Here is a 20,715-nt window from a genome sequence, read left to right as displayed (position 1 = left end):
CGGGGGACGGGGAAGGAGAAGGATTAGTCTGTAAGGCTGGGTGTGAGTCTCTGCTGGGGGGGGGGGGGGGGGGGGCATGGTGGAAGGAGAACTGCATCCATCTCTGTGAATGATAACCCCCCCCGTCTTGTGTGAACAACCAAGACAAGACGACTCTTTCCTCTCAGGAGGAGAGCAGGCTGCAGAGGAGGAGGAGGAGGAAGAGGAGGAGGAAGAGGAGGAGGAGGGGGAGGAGTAGGAGGAGGTGTAGGAGGAGGAGGAAGAGGAGGAGTAGGAGGAGGTGTAGGAGGAGGAGGAAGAGGAGGAGGAGGAGGAGTAGGAGGAGTAGGAGGAGGAGGAGGAGGAGGTACACAAGTGGAGGAATAGAACCGAGGGAATGGGGAGGCTTTGCGCAGTTGTTTTTTCAGAAGAGAAGACGATTGTTTGGGAGATGTACAACACACACACACACACACAGACACACAGACACACAGACACACACACACACACACACACACACACACACACACACACACACACACACACACTAGATGAGGGTTCTCCTCCTGTTCTCTTGCTGCTGGTCTGGACTGCTTCTCCTTATTTCTTCCCTTTGTTAATCTTGGCATAGAGAGGATCCTTCCCCTTCTGCACAGGAAAGAGAAGTAGATCAGCACTTCAAACCACCTTTACACAGGTATGACCTCACAATCTGCCTTAAATCGTCATTTCAGGCGTTTGTAGTTCACCTGAATGTTACACAATTAAAGGGAGTGCTCTGGACTGTGATTCATTCGCTCATCTGACTGAACAGTTTCACCAAACTGCGAGTCCTGATGAGCCAGACTGATTCGTTAAGCAGGTTTGTGAGGTCCAGTACTCAAAGTGGCCACCAGGTGCCAGTAGTATGCTGCGTCTGAAGGACACGTCCTGTGATTTCTTCTTCGCTGCTTTCACTTTAAAACGATCCCCACAGCTCTCCAAACATTTTTAAGTGTGTGTGTGTGTGTGTGTGTGAGTTACTGTTTGAGACAGTGTCCTTTCATGCAGCCATGAATATGATCTCCAGGCTCCCTCAAGGACCAGTATGAATCAGATGCTCAAACCAGTGCCTTGTAAGACCAGTTATGAGTGTTCATGTTGGCATCTCTCCTGAAACTGAGCTGGAAGACACCAGTGGATGACGGAGCACCCTGCAGTGGAAGCACTGAGCTGCTGCAGTCACTCACAATACACCAGTTATTATTGTACACATAATTACAGCCAGCCTCTCAATCTGCTATGCAGACAACTTGATTGGAGAACAATGACTGGCCTATTATTTTCTGGAGGAGTCGGTGCAGAGAGCGAGAGTTTAGGGTCTGCCAGCAGCTCCCACACAAGTGATACGGCAGCCAGCGTTCATCAAACCTGGTGACGCCTCTCAAACTCAAGAAAGAAGGGAATTTTAAAAAATGCAGCATTTTTACAGCTGTTGAGTGCTGCCTTTCATTCAAAGTCACTGCAAGAGGTCAGATTTTGAAATAACATGAAAACACAAAAGGTACATCTATGTGAAGATGTTAGAGTTTGTCCAAAAACATCAGGATTAATCAACAGTGAAAGTAATTAGAGTAGATATCTGGAACAGACATAGTCGTTCAGTGATTAGTAATGGACAAAACCCTCCGTCAAATCAATGATGTGTTGCACAAAATAAGTTAGTCTCCTTGTATTTTAATACAACTCTCTCATTATGGAAAGTCTCACTCTGGGTTGGATGCTTTGGTTTGTGGGATACAAAGCTGTAACTGTAGTCCTGGACGAGACCAGACAGTCAGCAGAAAGAGGCTGTCAGCAGCCCGGAGAGGTGACAAAGAGGCTGAGACAAGTACTGACAGCGAGCACACACTGCTCAGCTACCCCCCCCCCCCCGCCAGAGACACAGCGCGGCGGTGTCACCCCGCATCATCTAACCAGCTCTGCCCAGGAGCTGCTTCAGCTCCATAAGGCTGACGGAGCCAGCAGGGCTAAGGTGGAGGTATGAGCCAATGTATCCCAAATACCTGGTCTGGCTGGTACGTGTGTGTGTGTGTGTGTGTGTGTGTGTGTGTGTGTGTGTGTGTGTGTGTGTGTGTGTGTGTGTGTGTGTGTGTGTGAGCATTGTGCCCTGGGCCTGGAGAAGCAATGTGAGACTGTTCAGTGAACCGTAGAAGCAGGCCATTTCACGGCTGAGACTTGAGAGCATTCGCTGGACAAGATGAGATCACTTCAGAAACACACACACACACACACACACACACACACACACACACACACACACACACACACACACACACACACACACACACACACACACACACACACACACACAAACAACGCCTACCAGCCCAAACACACACACATCTGTCAGTGGGAAGAGGAGGGAGGAGGGAACATGGCATTCACGGCTAGCAGCAAACACACACACACACACACACACACACACACACACACACACACACACACACACACACACACACACACTCCCATATTTTTGGCCTGGATATGAGCACAGGTGGTGACAGTGTCGATCACAGGTGTGCTTGTCTAGAGAATCACCGGGCTGATTGCACAGGTGTGTGTGTGTGTGTGTGTGTGTGTGTGTGTGTGTAATCACCAGGCCCACTGGACAGGTGTGTGTGTTTGGGGACATGTCTAAAATGGATGTGATTGAGCAGGTAAACACCATATGGGAGCAGACTGACTGGACCAGGACCAAAGCAGTCCACCTACTGTAGAGGAGACTCTCTGGTCTTTGGCTTTAACACAGACTCTCCACTCTCCAATCTGTCCTCCCACTTAAGCCCCACATCCACCTGCCGCCACGCAGCTTTCAAAGCACCTCAATACGAGGACGGTGGCCAGCAGGGGGCAGGGGGGTACCTCAGCCGCCCCTCCTCCCACCCACGGAGAGGGGAAAGACTAGAAGGCTTCTTGGGTTTTAATTATTGCCAATTATGTCCAGGCAGTCATTAATCTTGGCACCCCGGTATTAGCTGATGAAAACAACACCATTACATTTTTCACTGTGTGAGTGCCAGCAGCTATCATTAGGCAGCCACTGCCGGGGATTGTGTGGGTGAGGACCCAGGGTAAGGAGGCTGGCATCTAAGTGGCTTTGGAGTGTGTGTGTGTGTGTGGTGTGTGTGTGTGTGTGTGTGTTTGTGTGTGTGTGTTTGCATCCTTGTGTAGGTAAACTGCACGTCACTTCCAACAGAAAGTAGTTTGACAGTTTTACAGTGGGGTCAAATGCACACATCAACACTTCCCCAAGTTTGGACAGTCGCTGCTCATCTTCATCATCGTCATCCTCTGATAATAATGCACATGCTATAAGTTCCAGTGCAACATGTCACATATATGATGTGTGCAAATGACCTAAATATCTAAGAGCTGCAGTGATGCATGTAAATCTCAGAAGACGTCCTGCTCCATGAACAGTTTCTGATTGGCTAACGCTCTCAGCCAATCACCTGGGTGGGATGGGTGGGCATGATTGGAGCACAGGCCTTCTAGACAATGACACATCATCACTGACAAACACTAACCATAAATCCAGGGGAGGCACAAACATATGTGCACAAACACACACGAACAAGCCACTCAATCAGTCACACAGATATTCTGTTGAACACACACACACCCACGCACACACACACACACACACACACTGAGAGATCCTGTGGATGGATGAAAGGGGGAAGTATGAAGGCAAGCAGGTGAAGAAGGAGCAGTTAGTGGGGCACAGAGGTAACAGCACCTACCCTGCCCTGCTGCTATTTAGCTCCCAGCCTCTGGACTGGCCTGGTCTGAGCTGGGATCTGCTGTCTCACTGGGGCAGGGTGACCCAGAGCCACACACCTAGAGAGGAAGAAGGGGAGGGAAGGGAAGAGAGAGAAAAGTGTGGAAGGAAAAGTCGATGGATGAGCAAAGAAGTAAACGGAGAGTGGAAAGTAGGCAGAGAAGAATCAATCTGACAGAAGGATTTAAGGATCTCTAAAGGACGCGAGAGTAGACCAAACAGGAAGCAAAAGAGAGAAGGAGTCAATACTGAAAGAGAAATAACACTGTGTTCTCCCAAAAAACATATCCAGTGACACACACTCACACACACTCATTTACACTAATCTATTATGAAAACCTCAGAGGAGGTTGTTGTATTGATCTAAGCCATCCTTCTTTTCACACCTCACTCCACAGAGAGAAGTGGCTGGTTTTTTTGGGGGCTTTTACTTCTTTTTCTATTCCATTTCTTTCTCTATAACCTTTGAGTCACTCTCACCGCCCTGGCCCTACCACCAACTCTCATTTCTCTGTCTGGTGTACAGATTCTTTTATTCAGGCTTGGTGACATTTTCAACCATGTTAAAAGAATTTTTTTTTTCAGTAATAACCAGAGTGGAAGACAAAAAAAAAAAAGCCCTGATGTTCCACGCTTGGAGAAGACACAGGCAAGCCTGGAAGACACAGTGAAAGAGAGGAAGAAAGGAAGACAAATGGCTGGGAAAATGTTAGAAAAGTCTTGCTTCTCAGAAGGTCACTCATTCTACAAGGACCTTGGTCAAATTTCTGCCTTCCTCTCTAAAAATCTCTCTTTTCCTTTACATTCTTTCTTTTATTTCTCCAATCAATTCTCTTAGATTGATGCACTACTGGTAAAATAAATATTAAGTGCCCCTGGAAGAAGGATTGGGGTATTATTCCTCCAGTAGCTCACTAGAGATGAGTCTGTCTTTGTGGGAGTAGTGATGTATGGACGCTACCTGGCTGGTATTAATAACAGCTTAATGATGTCCCTGACAATTCCACCAGCTAATTTAATGCTGTGTTGACCAGGTACACACACACACACACACACACACACACACACACACACACACACACACACACACACACACACACACACACACACGTTCACACACACGTTCACACACACGTTCACACACACACGCAGAGTGAAAGACATAAAGTCACACGCTACAGTTCATATTAGTCACTATCCATGTGCCCAATCTGTCTCTCTCTCACACACAGACACACACAGACACACACACACAGACACACACACACACACACACACACACACACACACACACACACACACACACACACACACACACACACACACACACACACACACACACACACACACTTACAGCATCTTCCTCTCCGCTGCGACTGGGGCTGCCCTCTGCTTCCCCGAACGAGTCGTCCGTGGGGGGGTCTGTGGCGTCGGTGGGGGGGTCACTGACATGAGAGGCTGAGGACTTGGAGGGAGAGCTCTTCCTGGGAGCCGGGGTGGGGGCTGCGGTCGGGATAACACGAGTCAGACGCCGCTACAGACGGGACAACACAGCCGGTCAGAGTGGAGTTCTCACGTGAGTTGGTGGACGGCGTCGTGGAGGTGACCGGCGTCAGGTTCATTTGCGAAATGTCGAAGTCGTCACAGTCGTCCGTGTCCTGGGCGGTGCCCACACGGCTGAAGTAAGTGCTGAATGCCTCTGATGTTCCCGCTAAGCTGGGTTGCTCAGCCTTTTTGGACGGCATGGCCGGAGGCTTCGCCAGCTGGAAATCCTGAGAAAAAAGATTCAGCCCTGGTGCTGGTTATGACCACAGAAACAGGCTGGAAAACATCCTAACTCTGTTCTCATCACATGCTCCACTCATCAGCTCCTCACCTTGAACATCTCCTTGCCCATCTTCCTCGCCCTCTCCCCGTGTTGCGGACTCGACGACGCTGACGGGGAGGAAGCCGAAGCGCCGGCTCCGGCCCCTGAGTGGCTCTCGCCGGCTGGACTCACGGTGGCGGTGACGGGGGTCAGGGTCTGGAACACGGCGGCGGGCAGAGTGCCCACAGGTTGGGCAGGGAGGTAGGCTGTGGGGGGGAAGGCTCCAGCTGCCATGGCCGCCCACTGCTGCTGCGTGGCTGGGAAGATGTTGGCCTGACCCCAGATGAGAGGCTGGCCCCCTGGCAGCACCTGGGCTACCGGACCTAGAGGAGACTGGACCCCGAAAGCCAGCGGCGTCTGGGCGGCGAAAGCCTGCTGGGACCAGTGGCCGGGGGTCACCGCTCCCATCGTCACGTAACCTGGTGAAGGAAACATCAAGGAGACGCAGACGTTTCATAAAATCTTAATGACACTGAAACAAGAAGAGAGAAGTGTGAGGTGGTTAAACATAACACACACACACACACACACACACACACACACACACACACACACACACACACACACACACATTAAACCCCATGCATCACCAGAGTACTGCCCTACTTCTGCCTGCAGATAATGCGGTGTCTCTTAATGGTCATGGTGAAGTATCATAATTACCTCCAGAATGAGGCAGAGTCATTATGAAAAGGCAGAGCTCAACATACACTCATTAAAATCCCTCTAACTCATCAGGTGAAGCTGATTCTATTACACACACTCCTGGTCTGCAGCCGTTAGAGCTGACTTCTAACCTCCCTGACATGAGCACTAAGGGGCGTGGGGGGGGGGGTAAAGGAATAAGCACACGCTGCCATCTCCTTCACAGGGGTGTCATGCACACACCGTCACCATCTAAACATGTTTTATTGCTTCTCTCCGCCCGCCGGAGTCGCCTCAGCCACAGGTGAGAGCCGAGGCGTCCAGCTAACCACACATTTTATATTCAACGCACAACCAATGCAACCCCCCCCACCCCCCCACCCCTGTCCTCTCATTTACATTTCAGTTCTATTCCATCCCTGTCTATTCACACACACCCCACACACATACACACTCGCCTCTCTGCTTTCTGCCTCCAAATCTTCAGCCTCCCCTCCATCACCTGCTACGTTCGCCCCCCCCCCCCCCCCGGTCGCAGCAGTGGTGTATTTCAACAGAAAATCAACAAGGTCGTACCTGAGGGCACAGATGCAGGATTGAAGGGAGCAAACAGTTCCGTGGGAGGCTGCAGGCCCTGCGAGGGGTCAAGGGTGTTGGCTGGAGATGCGGGGGTCTGCACACATTGTGATTAGAGGTCGCATTAAGGGGGGGGGGGGGGCAAGAGAGAAAAATCAGATCGTGGGGGTTTTTGAAGGATGAAAATCAACTGAGCTGTGTTTAGTTGACAGCTACTCACTGATGGAGAGGTGATGTCAGGGGGTGTGGACATGTCTCCGAAAATCTCTAATTGGTTGATATTCTGAAAATAAAAGATGCAAAAACTACCAGTCAGTTACAATAACAATACTCTTGTAGAATATTTCATTATCAGGGTTAGTTGTCATTCCGGTGCAACATGCATCAAACATGGCATGCAGCACAACAGCAGGCTGGTTTGTCCGTGGTACCTACCTGCACACTGTGGCAGCTACACGGAAGAGATAACAGAGGGGTGAAGAGAGATGGGATAATGAGATGAAATGATTATGATGACATACCTACCAAGAGTTATCACAGTATTTGTCATCCGCTCCACATCTGTCACACCGTGAGTACTCCATGTAAACGGAATGCCTCGTAATTCAGTGAGGAATTGCTCTTGTATATAGTTTTCTATGTTATTTCTGTCTCCTTTTCTTTCTTTTTCACCTGAATGTCCCCTCTGGGGGTCAGTAAAAGCAAATCTAATCTTGTGAATTTCACCAGCTGGTCTATAAGCAAACTAGCACACCTCCCGACTCATTACTGAACGATGCCTCGCTCCGGATCCGTCCCTTATGATCCCCGTTGTAGAGGATGTGCGCTCTGCCTCAGAGGGACTCGCTATCAAGCGCAGCAGCCTTTCTATCTGATCTGAATTTGTTCTGTTTCATTCTGTTTCCTTTCACAAGTCTCCTCGTGATCCTTCTTATTAGCATCTCCCCCCTTTTTTTTGCACATGAATAATATCTTTAGGCCGGTGGCAAGTGAGGAAGCTCTATTTTTAGTCTATAAGGAGTTAAAGCTTTGAATACATGGTCAGAGATTAGCATAAAGCATGGATGTGGATAATTTCTTTTGAGATATTGAACGTTCTCAGAATCTTCTCTCTTGTGGGTCACAGAGACAATATTCTTTTTTATTTTTTATTTTATTTCTGCTTTTATCAGAAAATGGATCTGTGGACACGGGTTTACAGTAGGTCTGGATCTGTATGTTCATATTTCTTTTTTTTAAACAGAGGAGGGGGATAAGATGTCGTAACATGCACTCCTGTCACTGCACAGCGTAGCACAGCAGATACAGATCTACTCCAGCTCCATCTCCATGAGTCGTAAAATCAGGCATCCACAAGGACTGATAACGGGAAGTCCATGGGATTAATTTCAAACAGATTCCAGGAAAAACTCTTCTTGAAGGAAACCAGTTCCTTAAAATTGTTATTCAGGCAATACTACAAGAAGTAACGTTCTTGGGGAGAAGCCACAGTAGAAATATAACTAAATCTTAAAACAGTGGTATATATTTGTCACTTTTGATCGAGAATTCTTTATATCTGTAGCAGTACGACAGCGGGGCTTTAAATGTGTTATAAATGTGTTATGAAGGTGCAGCTTGCCTTCGTCGGGGCATCTGCAGGCGGGATGACTGCTACTGTCTGTTATCTCCCACGGCAACGGACACGCTGACCTTTACATCACTCCGAACTAAAAAACCTTCATCAACATCTTTCAGGCACGTACACTGCTCTTGGGTTTTGTAACCTATGCATTAAAAGCAGTAAGTTATAACACCACTTTTTTTTTTTTCCTAGTCTTTTCGCATGTTGCCATTTACAAAAACTCAGACAGACTTTGCAGCTGAATACCATCACTGTGTTCTAATCCATACTGTGGGCTCCAGGGGGGTATTTTTGCCACCATGCAAACATACAGGCATCGGTGCATGGGTGCCTCCAGAGATATTTACGCCACCTCTGCGTTAGCCTGGTTACCATTCAAGTGTCACTTTGCTTACTTTATTATTTATGTCTTCTAAGGACAGGGGTCAACGATGGCGACTAGAGGAGAACAGAAATAGAACTTTGGGACGGAGGAGGACATGAGGTCATCTGAGAATACGTCCAAAGAAGCAGTTCATGAGGGCTGAGTAATATTTAAGGACAGTAATATTTAGGACAGGGTGTTCCTGGCTCACATTAATAAAATTCCCTCTTTGCTTTTGTCAGAGCCACAACAAGAGCGCTGTGCCGTGTACAGTGGCTTACCTGAGTCCCCATTTCCGGGCCTAAGTCTATCAGATCTGCCACTGCCTGCTGCTGCTGCTGTTCAGTGTGTTCTTGTTGGAGGGGCTGAGCATGATAATGATGAGGTTGATGATGGTGCGGGGTGTTTTGATGTCCGTTCTGCAATCACAACCCCACTGTTAGATGGTGGGTGGGTGGGTGGGGGGGGGTGTACTCACACGCACAACATGTTAGTTACATTTCATTCACTCAGAGACGGGGAGGGGAGTGGGGAGAAATGTGATGAGTTGTTATAGTTGTACAACACACACACACACACACACACACACACACACACACACACACACACACACACACACACACACACACACACACACACACACACACACACGCTCAGGCACACATGAAGCTTTTAAAGATCATCCCTACCATGAGTGTGAACTATAGCACTGAGCAGGGGGTTAAAACTGCGTTCCTGTAAAGTGTTATTGAACATGCGGTACATCATAGCGAGGAGGTGCGAAGTCACGTTCACTGCCATCTCGGTTTCCATCAAAGTGAATTTTAGCTAGAAGATTTGGGAATAAGACCAGAGTTGTGTTTATAATCAATTATTATTAAGAACAAATCCCATGACAAACCCAGAGCCGACAGTCTATCTATCCTGCATCATAATTGTCGCCGTTGCAGCCAACAGCTTGTATCTTCATGCATCTGAATTCTAATAATACAAATCAGATAGCGATCCGGAGGGGATGTTTACATACACCCATCGTTGTACAATCTGCTTCGACAGAATGCCTCCAATATTTCTCCAGCTACTACAGAACAATGATGGGCTCTGCCATACCTTTTGCCAGCACTGTCACTGAATTACTAGCTGCTTCCCTGCGATATCGCTGAGAGTTTGCTTTTTCTGTGAATGAAAACATGAAGTATGGCGGTCATTAGCGGATACCGAAGAACAATAACAGCTTTGCCCAAATACTAATCAGTTCTGGAAATACAGTACATTTGTATACTGAATGTTTTTGGGGTTTTTCCCGCTGGCATTCTGAACTCCATTCTTTTGGTTCATTTAAGTCCAACTGATGAAAATGATCCTTCTGGGGATGTTTTTTTTTTTAAATCTGATGCTACTGTTATCATCCCTGAAAGCTTGGGGTTACTTTCCTCCCTCTCTGTCCACCGCTCCCTTTCTCCTCTGTCAATTATCCCTCTGTGCCCATTAAAAACTCACACCATCTCTTTACGCAGCCCTTTATCTTTATCAGCACAGCCGTCACCCCTCAGTTAGCCATCTCCAGGGGAACTCTAATTACATGTGCACATGTGTCCTACATACAATTACTGCAGCCCCTTTAATTAATGCCACCTTGTTGAGCCCGTACCGTTTGACTGATCACACCGGCAAAACCCTGCTGAACTGTCACACACACCAAACACACACACGACCAATTAAAACACAGGTTAAAAATGACAGTGATGACCCCCTCAAATGGGTCATGTATTACATGCAAAATGTTAACTTAGCCTTAAATGCCACGTATTCTATTATAAAGCAGTCATCCTTAAAGTTGCACATTTTTCTGTGAAATATCAACACTGGAAAAAAAAAAGAAAAAGAAAAAAGTCTTAACTTCAAATGTTAAAAACACTCCAAAAACCTGACAAATAGATCATCAGAAAGAAATCTGAAGCAGCATCATTTCAAGAGCATCCAGCGTAACGCTGCTGTTCATCGGTGCGTGGCGACATCTCTGTTTACGCCTCCTCACAAGATTTCATGAAATTTAGAAAAAAGGATGAGCTGAGTTAAAACGAGATTCAAGTCTCAATATTCCTTTAATGGCTTTTCAGGAGAAATCCAAGATATGTAAGGGGCAAAGGACTTTTTTTTTTTTCCTGTCACAAAACTGATAAAGACAGCACCAAAAGACTCGACATGTTGACTCAACACACACTTTGGGGGTCAAGGGCTCAGTAGAATGAAATGTAAGAATGTGTGTGTTTTATTGATCTGTCTTTTAAGAGGGTGACAAAGTAAACAAGAAAAGACATCGCTTTGGACAGGAGGTCTCATTTTGTCCAGTGGTTTCATTTCATCCCAGGTGTGGTGTGTGTTTACATGCGGCGAGGATCTCATCCAACGGCTGCCTACTTCAGTCTGAGAAGAACATCAACCTCTTCACCAAATGGAATAAACAGTAAATCCAATCAAAAAGGCTGCAGTCAGACAAAACCTGTGACCTCTTCAGTAGTATGAGAACACATGGGACTGATGCTTGAGAGCTCCCTCACAACACACACACACACACACGCACACACACACACAGGCTACTACAGCTCAGACTAGCTCATTGTGTACACTGTGTAAGTTATCGCTGTTAACAATGTCTTTAGTTTTATTGTATTGGCAGTAACGATAGCTTTGCTGCCAGTTTAGCAACAGTTTTTGATACTTCTGCAGTTCTTCCCACTTTTGTAGCATCACAAATTCCCCCTTTCTCCTTGAGGCACCTCATATAAACAGAATGATGTGAATAGCAGCGTTTTGAAAGACCTGCTGTGACGTCTCTGACTGTGATGCAGCGCGTTGTGAAGATTCAACCCACAGAGGGAGCAGCATCCTGTCCGCTGTCTGCCTCCCCGTTAGTCTGGATGTATCTTAAAAGCTAATTAGTCCAAAAATTACAATACAAGCAAGGACATTTCTATGATACATTCGTATTTCCATGATCCTTGGATATATGTAGTTCTTCTGGGTGACTGAGAAGCAGAAAAGATTTGACTTTGCTTTATTTAAACCAAAAATGGGTGACAATTCCAATGGGTTGCACAACAACGAGAGAAATATTGGATTTGTTCACTTTCAGACAGCAGCCAACAAAAAGGCAATCCAAATAGCAGCTTGTGTTGTGGGCAGGGTGAAGACAGAATGGCGATACTATGGTGCCTGTAATATTCTTACCAAAGCTGAGGAGAATATGTAGCCAGAAAAAATGATAAAAACTGGTTCCAAGCCAACTAAGATCCTCAGAGTGGGATTGTGACTGACAGGAATGATGTGGAGGAGTCCAGTTTTAGAGGTTTAAATATATATTTATTTATATATTTAAAAAAAACTCTTCAGGGAGAATACACATGGAACTGGTGGGCTCTGGATGGACTGAGGCAATACTGGTCATCATGGGATGAAGTATTCATAAAAATACACACACCGTATACAACCACACACACACACACACACACACACACACACACACACACACACACACACACACACACACACACACACACACGTGGACACGTGACAGCAGTGTGGTTATTCCATGTGAAGATTTTAGCAGATTAAATCAAGCAGGAATATTACTGGCATATTTATAGGTAAATAAAATAGCAGCTGAGTTATCGTGGAGCCTGACGGTGGTCAAGGTCATCTTTCATTATAACCACCGGCAGAATGTGAGCCAATCTCAGGATACATACAGTGCATACAGTATATCATGCAAAGAGCTTGTAAACACACACACATCAACAAATATAGATTTATACTGGAGAATCCGTTCAGATACGTTCAAATTGCTAAGATGCAGCTTCATAAATACGAGACCATGCACATCGACGGCCCGATATCTGATTTATAACCATTAAGGAAACATGTGACAGTGAAATATACGTGTGCTCAGCACAATGTGGAATGAGGCCATGCAGATTTGGATTGGATTCACAACTGGCAAACCACAGCCAGGCACGTTTCATCAAGCGCACTAACACACACCCAGACACAGCATCCCCAGTTACCCACAATGCACGAGAAGAAGGAGATCACCAGTCATCACAGCTACGGCGCAAGCAGGACGGTAAACACAGAACACGGCATAACAGCACTGGGTCCCAGCAAACCTCTCAGGGAACAATGACACACACTGTTTGGGAGACATGTTGACTCAGGATAAGAATTCCTACAAGGAGGGGGCTTTACTCTAATGGAGGGACAGCTGAGAGGTTTGTCTGAGAGGGGGGAGGCAGGTTGACGGGCGGGTTCACGGGTCAAACACACGGTCACTCACTGGGTGTCGCTTTGGAACGTCATAGACCCCTTCCTTCTGCTGACTGGTGGGAACCTATAATCCATCGATAGAGCCAGAGAGCCCATTACCGCCAGTTTAAAAAAAGCCTTACACATCACTGATAGAACATTCTGGATGCTCCTCGGGACTCAAATCAATCACTAATGCACGTTTGAGTGTGTGTGTGTGTGTGTGTGTGTGTGTGTGTGTGTGTGTGTGTGTGGATAATCAGAATTAAAATCTGTAGAGTGAGAACTCATCTAGGAGGGTAATCAGCAGACTAGTGGCCTGCAGTGATGTCTCTCCTCCTCTCTATCGCTCCCTAATGAAGAATGGATCAGGCTGCTTATCACACCCACAGACATGTAATAACTCAGATTGTCACACACATGGAGACATGTAATATCCCCATGTCACACAGGCACAGAGTCTTGACAGCTTGTGCAACGAGACGAAACAATGAGCCTTGATAGAAAAATGCTGATATGTCAGAATTGTGAGATTTCTATGGGTTTTGTTTCTCCTGCAGAGGAATAATGGGTGAAATTAAGTTTTATCCTCCAACAGTTACAACAGGGCTAATCACACTGATTGGTAAATGAGAAATCTGTGTGATGAAGACTGTGGGTATCTATGCAGTAAAGCCTCTATCAGTGTTTTCCTGCCTCTCAAAGCCTTGTTTCTTCTTCCACATGTTTATGTCCCGTGTTTATTTCCAGAGGCTGCCATCTTTATTCATACATCAGATCCTCTGTGGCTGGAGGCTGGCTGGGGCTCACGTTTCTTTTGCCTGATGTGTGTGTGTGTGTGTGTGTGTGTGTGTGTGTGTGTGTTTGTGGATGTTTGCGCACGTGCCAGCACTCCATCTATTTCCAATCCATTTTATTTAAAGATCAAACGAGAGGGTGGTGATTAATCTCCCCCCCCCCCCCAGTTTCTTTCATGTGTTTGAGAAAGAGAGGGAGGGGACCGCTCTCCACGTTACCCAAGAATAACCTCCACATCCCCCTGTGTGCACACCGTCCCCTCCCCCTCCCCGTCCCCTAAGGACTGCAATGAGAGAAAGGCTCTACTTGGGTCTGTTCGCCACTCATTCTTCAGTGTTTCCTTTATATACATTTACTTTTAAGAACAGGCCAAAAATATTGTTCTTATTAAAGTGTAACACCTAAGTCTGTGTAAACAGAAGTTTGAATATCTTGGGAGCTGAACAAGAGCATCTCATACCTAGACGTTTAACCGCAGCCGACACAAGATGTATGAGAATAAACTTGAGACACAAGCACACAAGATGAGCTTGTGGGTATACCTGATAAATGCTCTCTTCTGATTGGTCACGGATGGGCTCGTGTCCCGCCTCAAATACAATGTACTACAACGCCGGGAGAGTGAAGAAGAAGAAGAAGAAGAAGAAAACAAGAGCAAGAGAGAAATTTTTTAAAAAAAGATTTGAGAAATTGAGAGCCAAGTGTAGCAAACTGCAAAGGAGATTAGTCAAACAGCAAAAGTCAACAGGTTTTAATTAAAAAAAAGGATTTTCGGCAACAGATCACAGCAAGACATGTAGGAGAATTTAAGCAGCCAAAAAAAACAAAAACAAAACTCATGTAGCTGAGAAAACATCTAATGAGCAAATAATGCACCCCGAGTGGTAGGCATGCAACAGACACTGGATCCACGACTGCTCAGATCAGAGCGTCTCCCGCCGTTCTCCAACTTCTCACACACGGAGCCATCAACACACTGTCACCAAACAGGAACCGTCTCCCCACAGCGCACACAGACAGGAACAAGATGACTGGCTAGAAAGCAGCAGGTGATAGTAGCGGTGAGATTGGTTAGAAATTTACCTGGTACACAGGGTCCTCCAGATCCTCCTCCAGTATTGTCTGTAGGTGAGCGGCGGCGGAAGGACAGGAAGAGATCGAACAGTGAGGAGAAGAGGAGCGCAGGGGGGAGGACAGACAGAGGAGAGGCGCAGAGTTAAGCCGGTGGAGGAGATGGTGTAGGCGGATAGCAGAGCAAGACATAGCAGCTTTCCAGTATTCAGGTAATCATTTGGTAATCATCAGAGAGAGAGAGACCAATAGAGATAAAGAGATAAGGAGAACAGAGGAAGGTGAAATAAGCAAAATGGGCAGATGGTGCCACTGATTAAAACCAGGAAGTGGATGCTCTGTGTGTCATTCCACTGCTCTGATGTCTTTTCGAGTGTTGCTTGACTCGTCTGTGGAGAGTCTCTCAGATGAAGCTCATCATACTAATGGCTGATGATTAAGGTAAGGCAGGGGAAATGGGGTAAGAAACAGGGGAGGGAAAGAAAACAGCAGTTATCTGTTAAGCGTACCTGGTAGACCGCCTGCTCACACTGCTTGTCTTTCTGAGCCTTCTTCTCCATCTCCTCTCGCTGCTTTATCTCATAGATGAGCTGGAACAAGTCCCGCAGGTCCAGGATGACGGGCTCAGCCTAGAAGGACGAGGACGCGTCATTCGTCCGTTAACAGACACACACTGAAACACACTGAAAGGATTGATCACAGCTCGTAATTTCCAACCGTGTTTATTCTAATTATGGGATGCCTCATGCCTCATGACACAAACCTAAGGTGCAGAGATCGGCTTAAATCCCACATCCTGCTGCCTCGGGAGAAGAAATGTCAATACATTTATGATCAATGGCCTTTTTTAAAGGACTTCAGATCATTTCCTTCTATACAGACACGTGTCGGAGGGCTGGAGAAATAGTTCAAACTCATTTTGCTACCATCTGGGGTAATGGAATCATCCACAATCAGCTATCTGTATGGTCCTGTCGTAGTGCAACGTGTATTGCCACAGGTTGGAAGATCCATTATGGAGTAATAGTTTGCAGATGAAGTTAAAGCACATCATTTTACAATTCATGTTAATGAAGACCGATGCCTGCAACTGACGGCTACTCCTAGTGTCTGTTTGGACACTGACCAGTCTGTCCCAGCATTAGTGTGAAAAGTCAGGAATGGGACGTCCAGACCATGACCACACAGACTCACATAAAAACACACACACACACACACACACACACACACACACACACACACACACACACACTAGACAGGCTTTTATAAGCTTATCTGTGCAATCAGGACATCCTCTATTCTTTCTAAGGCCTGGTGTAGTGACAGGAGCAGATGCTGGTGTCGTGTCGTACCTTGTAGCACCTGTCTTGTCAAGGGAACAAAAGCACTGACAACAAACCAGTTAAAAGACTCACAACCTGCCGCTATTGTCACAGCAAAGAGATTTAGAGCACAATGGTGTTTCAGACCTGATCAATTATTTAATGTGGCTATGTGCAGTTCACTAGGAGTTCACGGGCTGAGCACTGCCTTGCATAAAGATGCTTTATTTCAGGTTTGACTTTCTGCATGATGTTCCCTGCCACATATTGCTCATGACAGACACAGTGGGGGGAACAGCGGCTCCTGCTGAGCCAACAATAGAACTTATCGCTGTCAGATTCAGATCGTCTTTGCACCTGACATATGCTACATGCTCTAATCTCCAATCTTGATTGAAATCTTATTCACATTCTTTTTTGATACGTGTCTCTCAAAACTGTTAGTTAAGAGAAAGCACATGGAGCTGAGGTGAGCTGTGAAATTTATGATACAGAAGTTACAGATGACTAATGATGAACTGATCACATCTAGTCATGAGTAAAACCTGACAGCATGTTACCTGTTTTGTTTATTTTTTTGTTTATTTATTTTTTTTTTTACAATCAAATTAAGCAAAAAAACTTTTATCTTAGGAATTATAATCTACCTTTACGTTTCCAAACTAGTGATCAAACAACTTAGAAGAGGAGCCAAGATCTTCGCTGTGTCCCTCAAAGGTTGCAAACTAACTTTAGGTACTAAGTCACTCATCAATGTGCAGCAAATTACAAACCTTGTTCCCTGACAGCAGCAGAAGAATGTCGGCTGAACCACTTGATCACAAAATCAGTTTTGATCTGCCAGTGCTTAAATAATTTACTCAGGGTGGATATGGAATATCTTTTTAGGAAAAACATGGGTCAAAATTCAAATACCTGAATGAATACTAAAAAGCAAAAAAAAAAAAAAGACACTAGCACGCGATGAACTAAGAGACTGCTGAAAATTCCTGTACTACCAACTCCACTAAATCTTGCTGCAAAAAAAATGTCTTTTTGTATTGTGCTGATATTTGAAATATGAAATGAGTAATTAAGCCAGATTCTGCACGTTCTCATTCAGTCCTAGTTTGGATTTTTTTGGATGCCGTGAAATATTTTCCTTATGATGAATGACTATTTCACATCAGACTTTGTGTTCCAGTTACAACCCCAGCATCTGCTATAGGCTCTGTACCGCTATTCCTCCTCAAGGTCTTCTCAACAACTAATAGCTGGAGTGTTCATGATGGCAGGTTCAAAATCTGAAAATGTGACTAAAATTTAAGCGTGACCTTTCCTCGGGCAACCTGTCGGATAAATGACAGCTTAGCTGACTGATGAGAGCTTAGTCTAATGCTACGCTGGTCTGCAGGGTAGCATTTTAGAACGGCGGGTTTTGTTTTTTTTTTTCTTTTGGAGTCCAGTCGGTGTAAATGTCGAGTACAGCCTGTTGTGTGTATCAGTCTCAGTCAAACAGGCACAGTTCACGGCCCTGGGAGGATGGATATGCCATTAGAGTTGGTGACACACACTCAAATCCTCATCGACTCGCTATGGGAAATCAATACGGCTACAGGGAGTGAGCCAGCTGGATCCAAACTAAACAAGCCGGACACACAGATGCGGCAACAACAACAACAACAACAACAACAATCACATTTAAAAGGGTACTCAATATCATATAGAGAATGTTGTTTAATGTGTGGTGAACCTGTCTGCACACACGCACACACACACGCACACACACACGCACGCACGCAAGCACGCACACACACACACACACGCACACACACCGCACACACACACACACACACACACACACACACACACACACACACACACACACACACACACACACACACACACACACACACACACACACACACACACACACACACACACAACTCTGCAGAGTAAACAGTTTGTTTGGTGAAAAGCACAAAGGGAAATGAGTTTACATTCAAGGGTCCTCATCTAAATGTCAAGAGTTCTGTGCTCCTGTGCAGAGACCCTTATGAATCATACATTAATGTACACACAATTGGTGCATACTAAACATGCGTACCACTCGTGCCGCATTGAACACACAAACAAACGTGATTTACACTCGCTGCCTGCATTCAGACACTGACCGACTGGGCCGTCTTGATTGCCACAAAGCGGTGGTTCCCTTCCTTCCCGCAGACGTAGCCGAAAGCTCGGTGGTCCGTGATGTCCTTGGCGATGTAGGAGATCTCGTGGACGGCATGGTGGTGTTGGAGGATCTGAAGGAGGCACCAGACAGGATGTTTAATTCACCATGTCGCTGTCGGTTCTGAACCGGTCCAGAAGACCTCAGCAGCTGCATTCTACCACTCTAAGCTTCCCCCTCCACCCAAATAGCATTAAAGATGCCTTTTACCACTCATTGGTTGAGAATGCTGCTCAGCCCAAAGGGGTAAGATAAGCATCTGCTGGAACAATTCTAACACTTTTGATAAGTGTTGATCATTTACACAACATCCATCCATCCATCCATCCATCCATCCATCCATCCATCCATCCATCCATCCATCCATCCATCCATTTTCTTGTAGACTAGACAACAGTAATAATCCTGTCCTCAGCCGTTTTTCTTACTTTGCAGGTCACAGGTGATACTGGAGTCTGAGGTGGGGTACACCACAGACAAATTTCCAGGGCATCACAGAGCCACATGAAAGACAAACAACCCTCACGCACACTTACATCTATGGTCAACTTAGATTGATCAATTAAACTAAACTGCATGTTTTTGGAGGTAGGAGGAAGCCGGAGAACCCAGAGAGAACCCACGCAGACACCTGGAGACTTCCTGCTCTACCCACTGCGCCGCCCCACTTACACACTAAACCTGTCAAACTAAGGGCACAGATTTTAAAACACCAGAACTTATCCATATGTATTTGGTATAAAACCGGAAAAAAGGGATGTTCTACTTTATATTTTCTAGCTTTGACTAAAGCATTTACTTCTCTTCAACAAATGCTGTATATGATAAAAGTGATGTTGTAAATGGCTTTTCAAGAATGACTTGAATATCAATTAATACTTGAATATGTAATATGACCACAATGCACTGGTGACACATCGGGCGTGTACCCCACCTCTCACCCCTAATCCTAATGAGACAGGCTTCAGCAACACCCGTCACCTGCAAAGTGGAAAAGCGACTGTAGACGAGACGATTACAGTCGTCTCCTCTACTAGAAGACGAATGGACGGATTTAATGTTAAAATATTCAATTTCATCTGTACAAAAACTAGCTAGACTGAAAAGGTCGGGGCCATGAATACCCTCTGTGTTACACACAGACACAAAACCTCCTCAAATTCCAAAGCACAAATTCCAAAGTCTTTTCCAAAGCACAAAAGATTCCCATGCCCCCCGCCTCCCCCCGTAGCGTACTAACAGAAACAAATCCCTACACAGAGACCCTGTACCCCCTATTAAAGTGTTTCTAGCTCCCCTGCCCTCTCTAGTTTAGCCTGGGTGAGGAGAGCCAAGCTGGCATGGCCCGTGGCAGATGGCGGTGTTTTTCCCAAGGACAGAGGGGGGATCAGTGACAATCACAGCTCTGCAAGCTGTCGGCTTGATCACTTCATCTGTGCCCTCGCTCACAACACGCACAAAGCAAACACACACACACACACACACACACACACACACACACACAATGCACGACTTAATATGGACTGGAGTTGTGTGAACACAGAAAGTGTTTTCTTGTTGTTATTGTTTGTGCCAGCTGCAAGTTGGTAGTTTCACCTCCATACATCCCAGGCTAAACACTCCTCTGAAGCAATCCAGACAGATCACACACACACACACACACACAGCTCATTTGGAGAGGTTATTGAATTATCTCTGGGGTGGTGGTGGAGCGACAAAGGGGAACTCTGATTCAAAGACAGCAGAGAATGAGAAGATTGTATAACTTCAGTCAGCCGTCTTATGTCTAGTATGTCTCGGTGTGTAGAAAGAATTTACCTATACAAACAGTCAGCACCTAGTTTGTCGTGTGTGGTCTTTACCATACAATAATTTACAGGATGATTTAACAACATCCTGAAAATATTTGATAAATCTGTATCCTTCTTCAGACGGCGAGCTTCCTGAAATATCACGTCGCAAAAATGTGCGAAAATTAATAAATCTGGTTCAAAAAAAGGATCCGTCATCCATGCTGTGAGGAGGAGCCATGTTACTGTAACTATTGGCTGTCTCATGTGTGTCAGTGAGAGGAGACAACCAGTGGTTACCAGTTAATAATAGAACCAGGCTATTGTTCTGGAGTTTGTCAA

At 45.9% G+C, this 20,715-nt stretch overlaps 1 protein-coding gene across 7 annotated transcripts in view; it reads right to left on the bottom strand.

The window, feature by feature from the left end:
• Window positions 1–300: 300 nt before the first annotated feature.
• The window catches only part of dab1a (DAB adaptor protein 1a), a 179,745-nt gene continuing 159,330 nt past the window's right edge, over window positions 301–20,715 (bottom strand). For 3 of the 7 annotated variants that reach the window (XM_068319424.1, XM_068319423.1, XM_068319425.1), the window contains 13 exons: window positions 18,525–18,656; window positions 15,559–15,678; window positions 15,062–15,100; window positions 14,521–14,583; window positions 13,212–13,265; window positions 9,160–9,297; window positions 7,111–7,173; window positions 6,891–6,987; window positions 5,679–6,088; window positions 5,379–5,574; window positions 5,157–5,305; window positions 3,765–3,861; window positions 301–627 (listed from right to left, as the gene is read on the bottom strand). In XM_068319424.1, the coding sequence (XP_068175525.1) occupies window positions 3,781–3,861; window positions 5,157–5,305; window positions 5,379–5,574; window positions 5,679–6,088; window positions 6,891–6,987; window positions 7,111–7,173; window positions 9,160–9,297; window positions 13,212–13,265; window positions 14,521–14,583; window positions 15,062–15,100; window positions 15,559–15,678; window positions 18,525–18,656 (1,542 nt within the window). In that variant the 3' untranslated portion in view covers window positions 301–627; window positions 3,765–3,780. The remainder of the gene's footprint in view (window positions 628–3,764; window positions 3,862–5,156; window positions 5,306–5,378; window positions 5,575–5,678; window positions 6,089–6,890; window positions 6,988–7,110; window positions 7,174–9,159; window positions 9,298–13,211; window positions 13,266–14,520; window positions 14,584–15,061; window positions 15,101–15,558; window positions 15,679–18,524; window positions 18,657–20,715) is intronic. The other 4 variants (XM_068319426.1, XM_068319427.1, XM_068319428.1 and 1 more) reach the window with 4 other exon arrangements.

Source organism: Antennarius striatus, chromosome 7 (assembly GCF_040054535.1).
Source record: "Antennarius striatus isolate MH-2024 chromosome 7, ASM4005453v1, whole genome shotgun sequence".
NCBI classification, from domain to species: Eukaryota; Metazoa; Chordata; class Actinopteri; order Lophiiformes; family Antennariidae; genus Antennarius; species Antennarius striatus.
The sequence above is the reverse complement of the archived record's forward strand: the minus strand, read 5'-3'. Positions and strand labels throughout refer to the sequence as shown.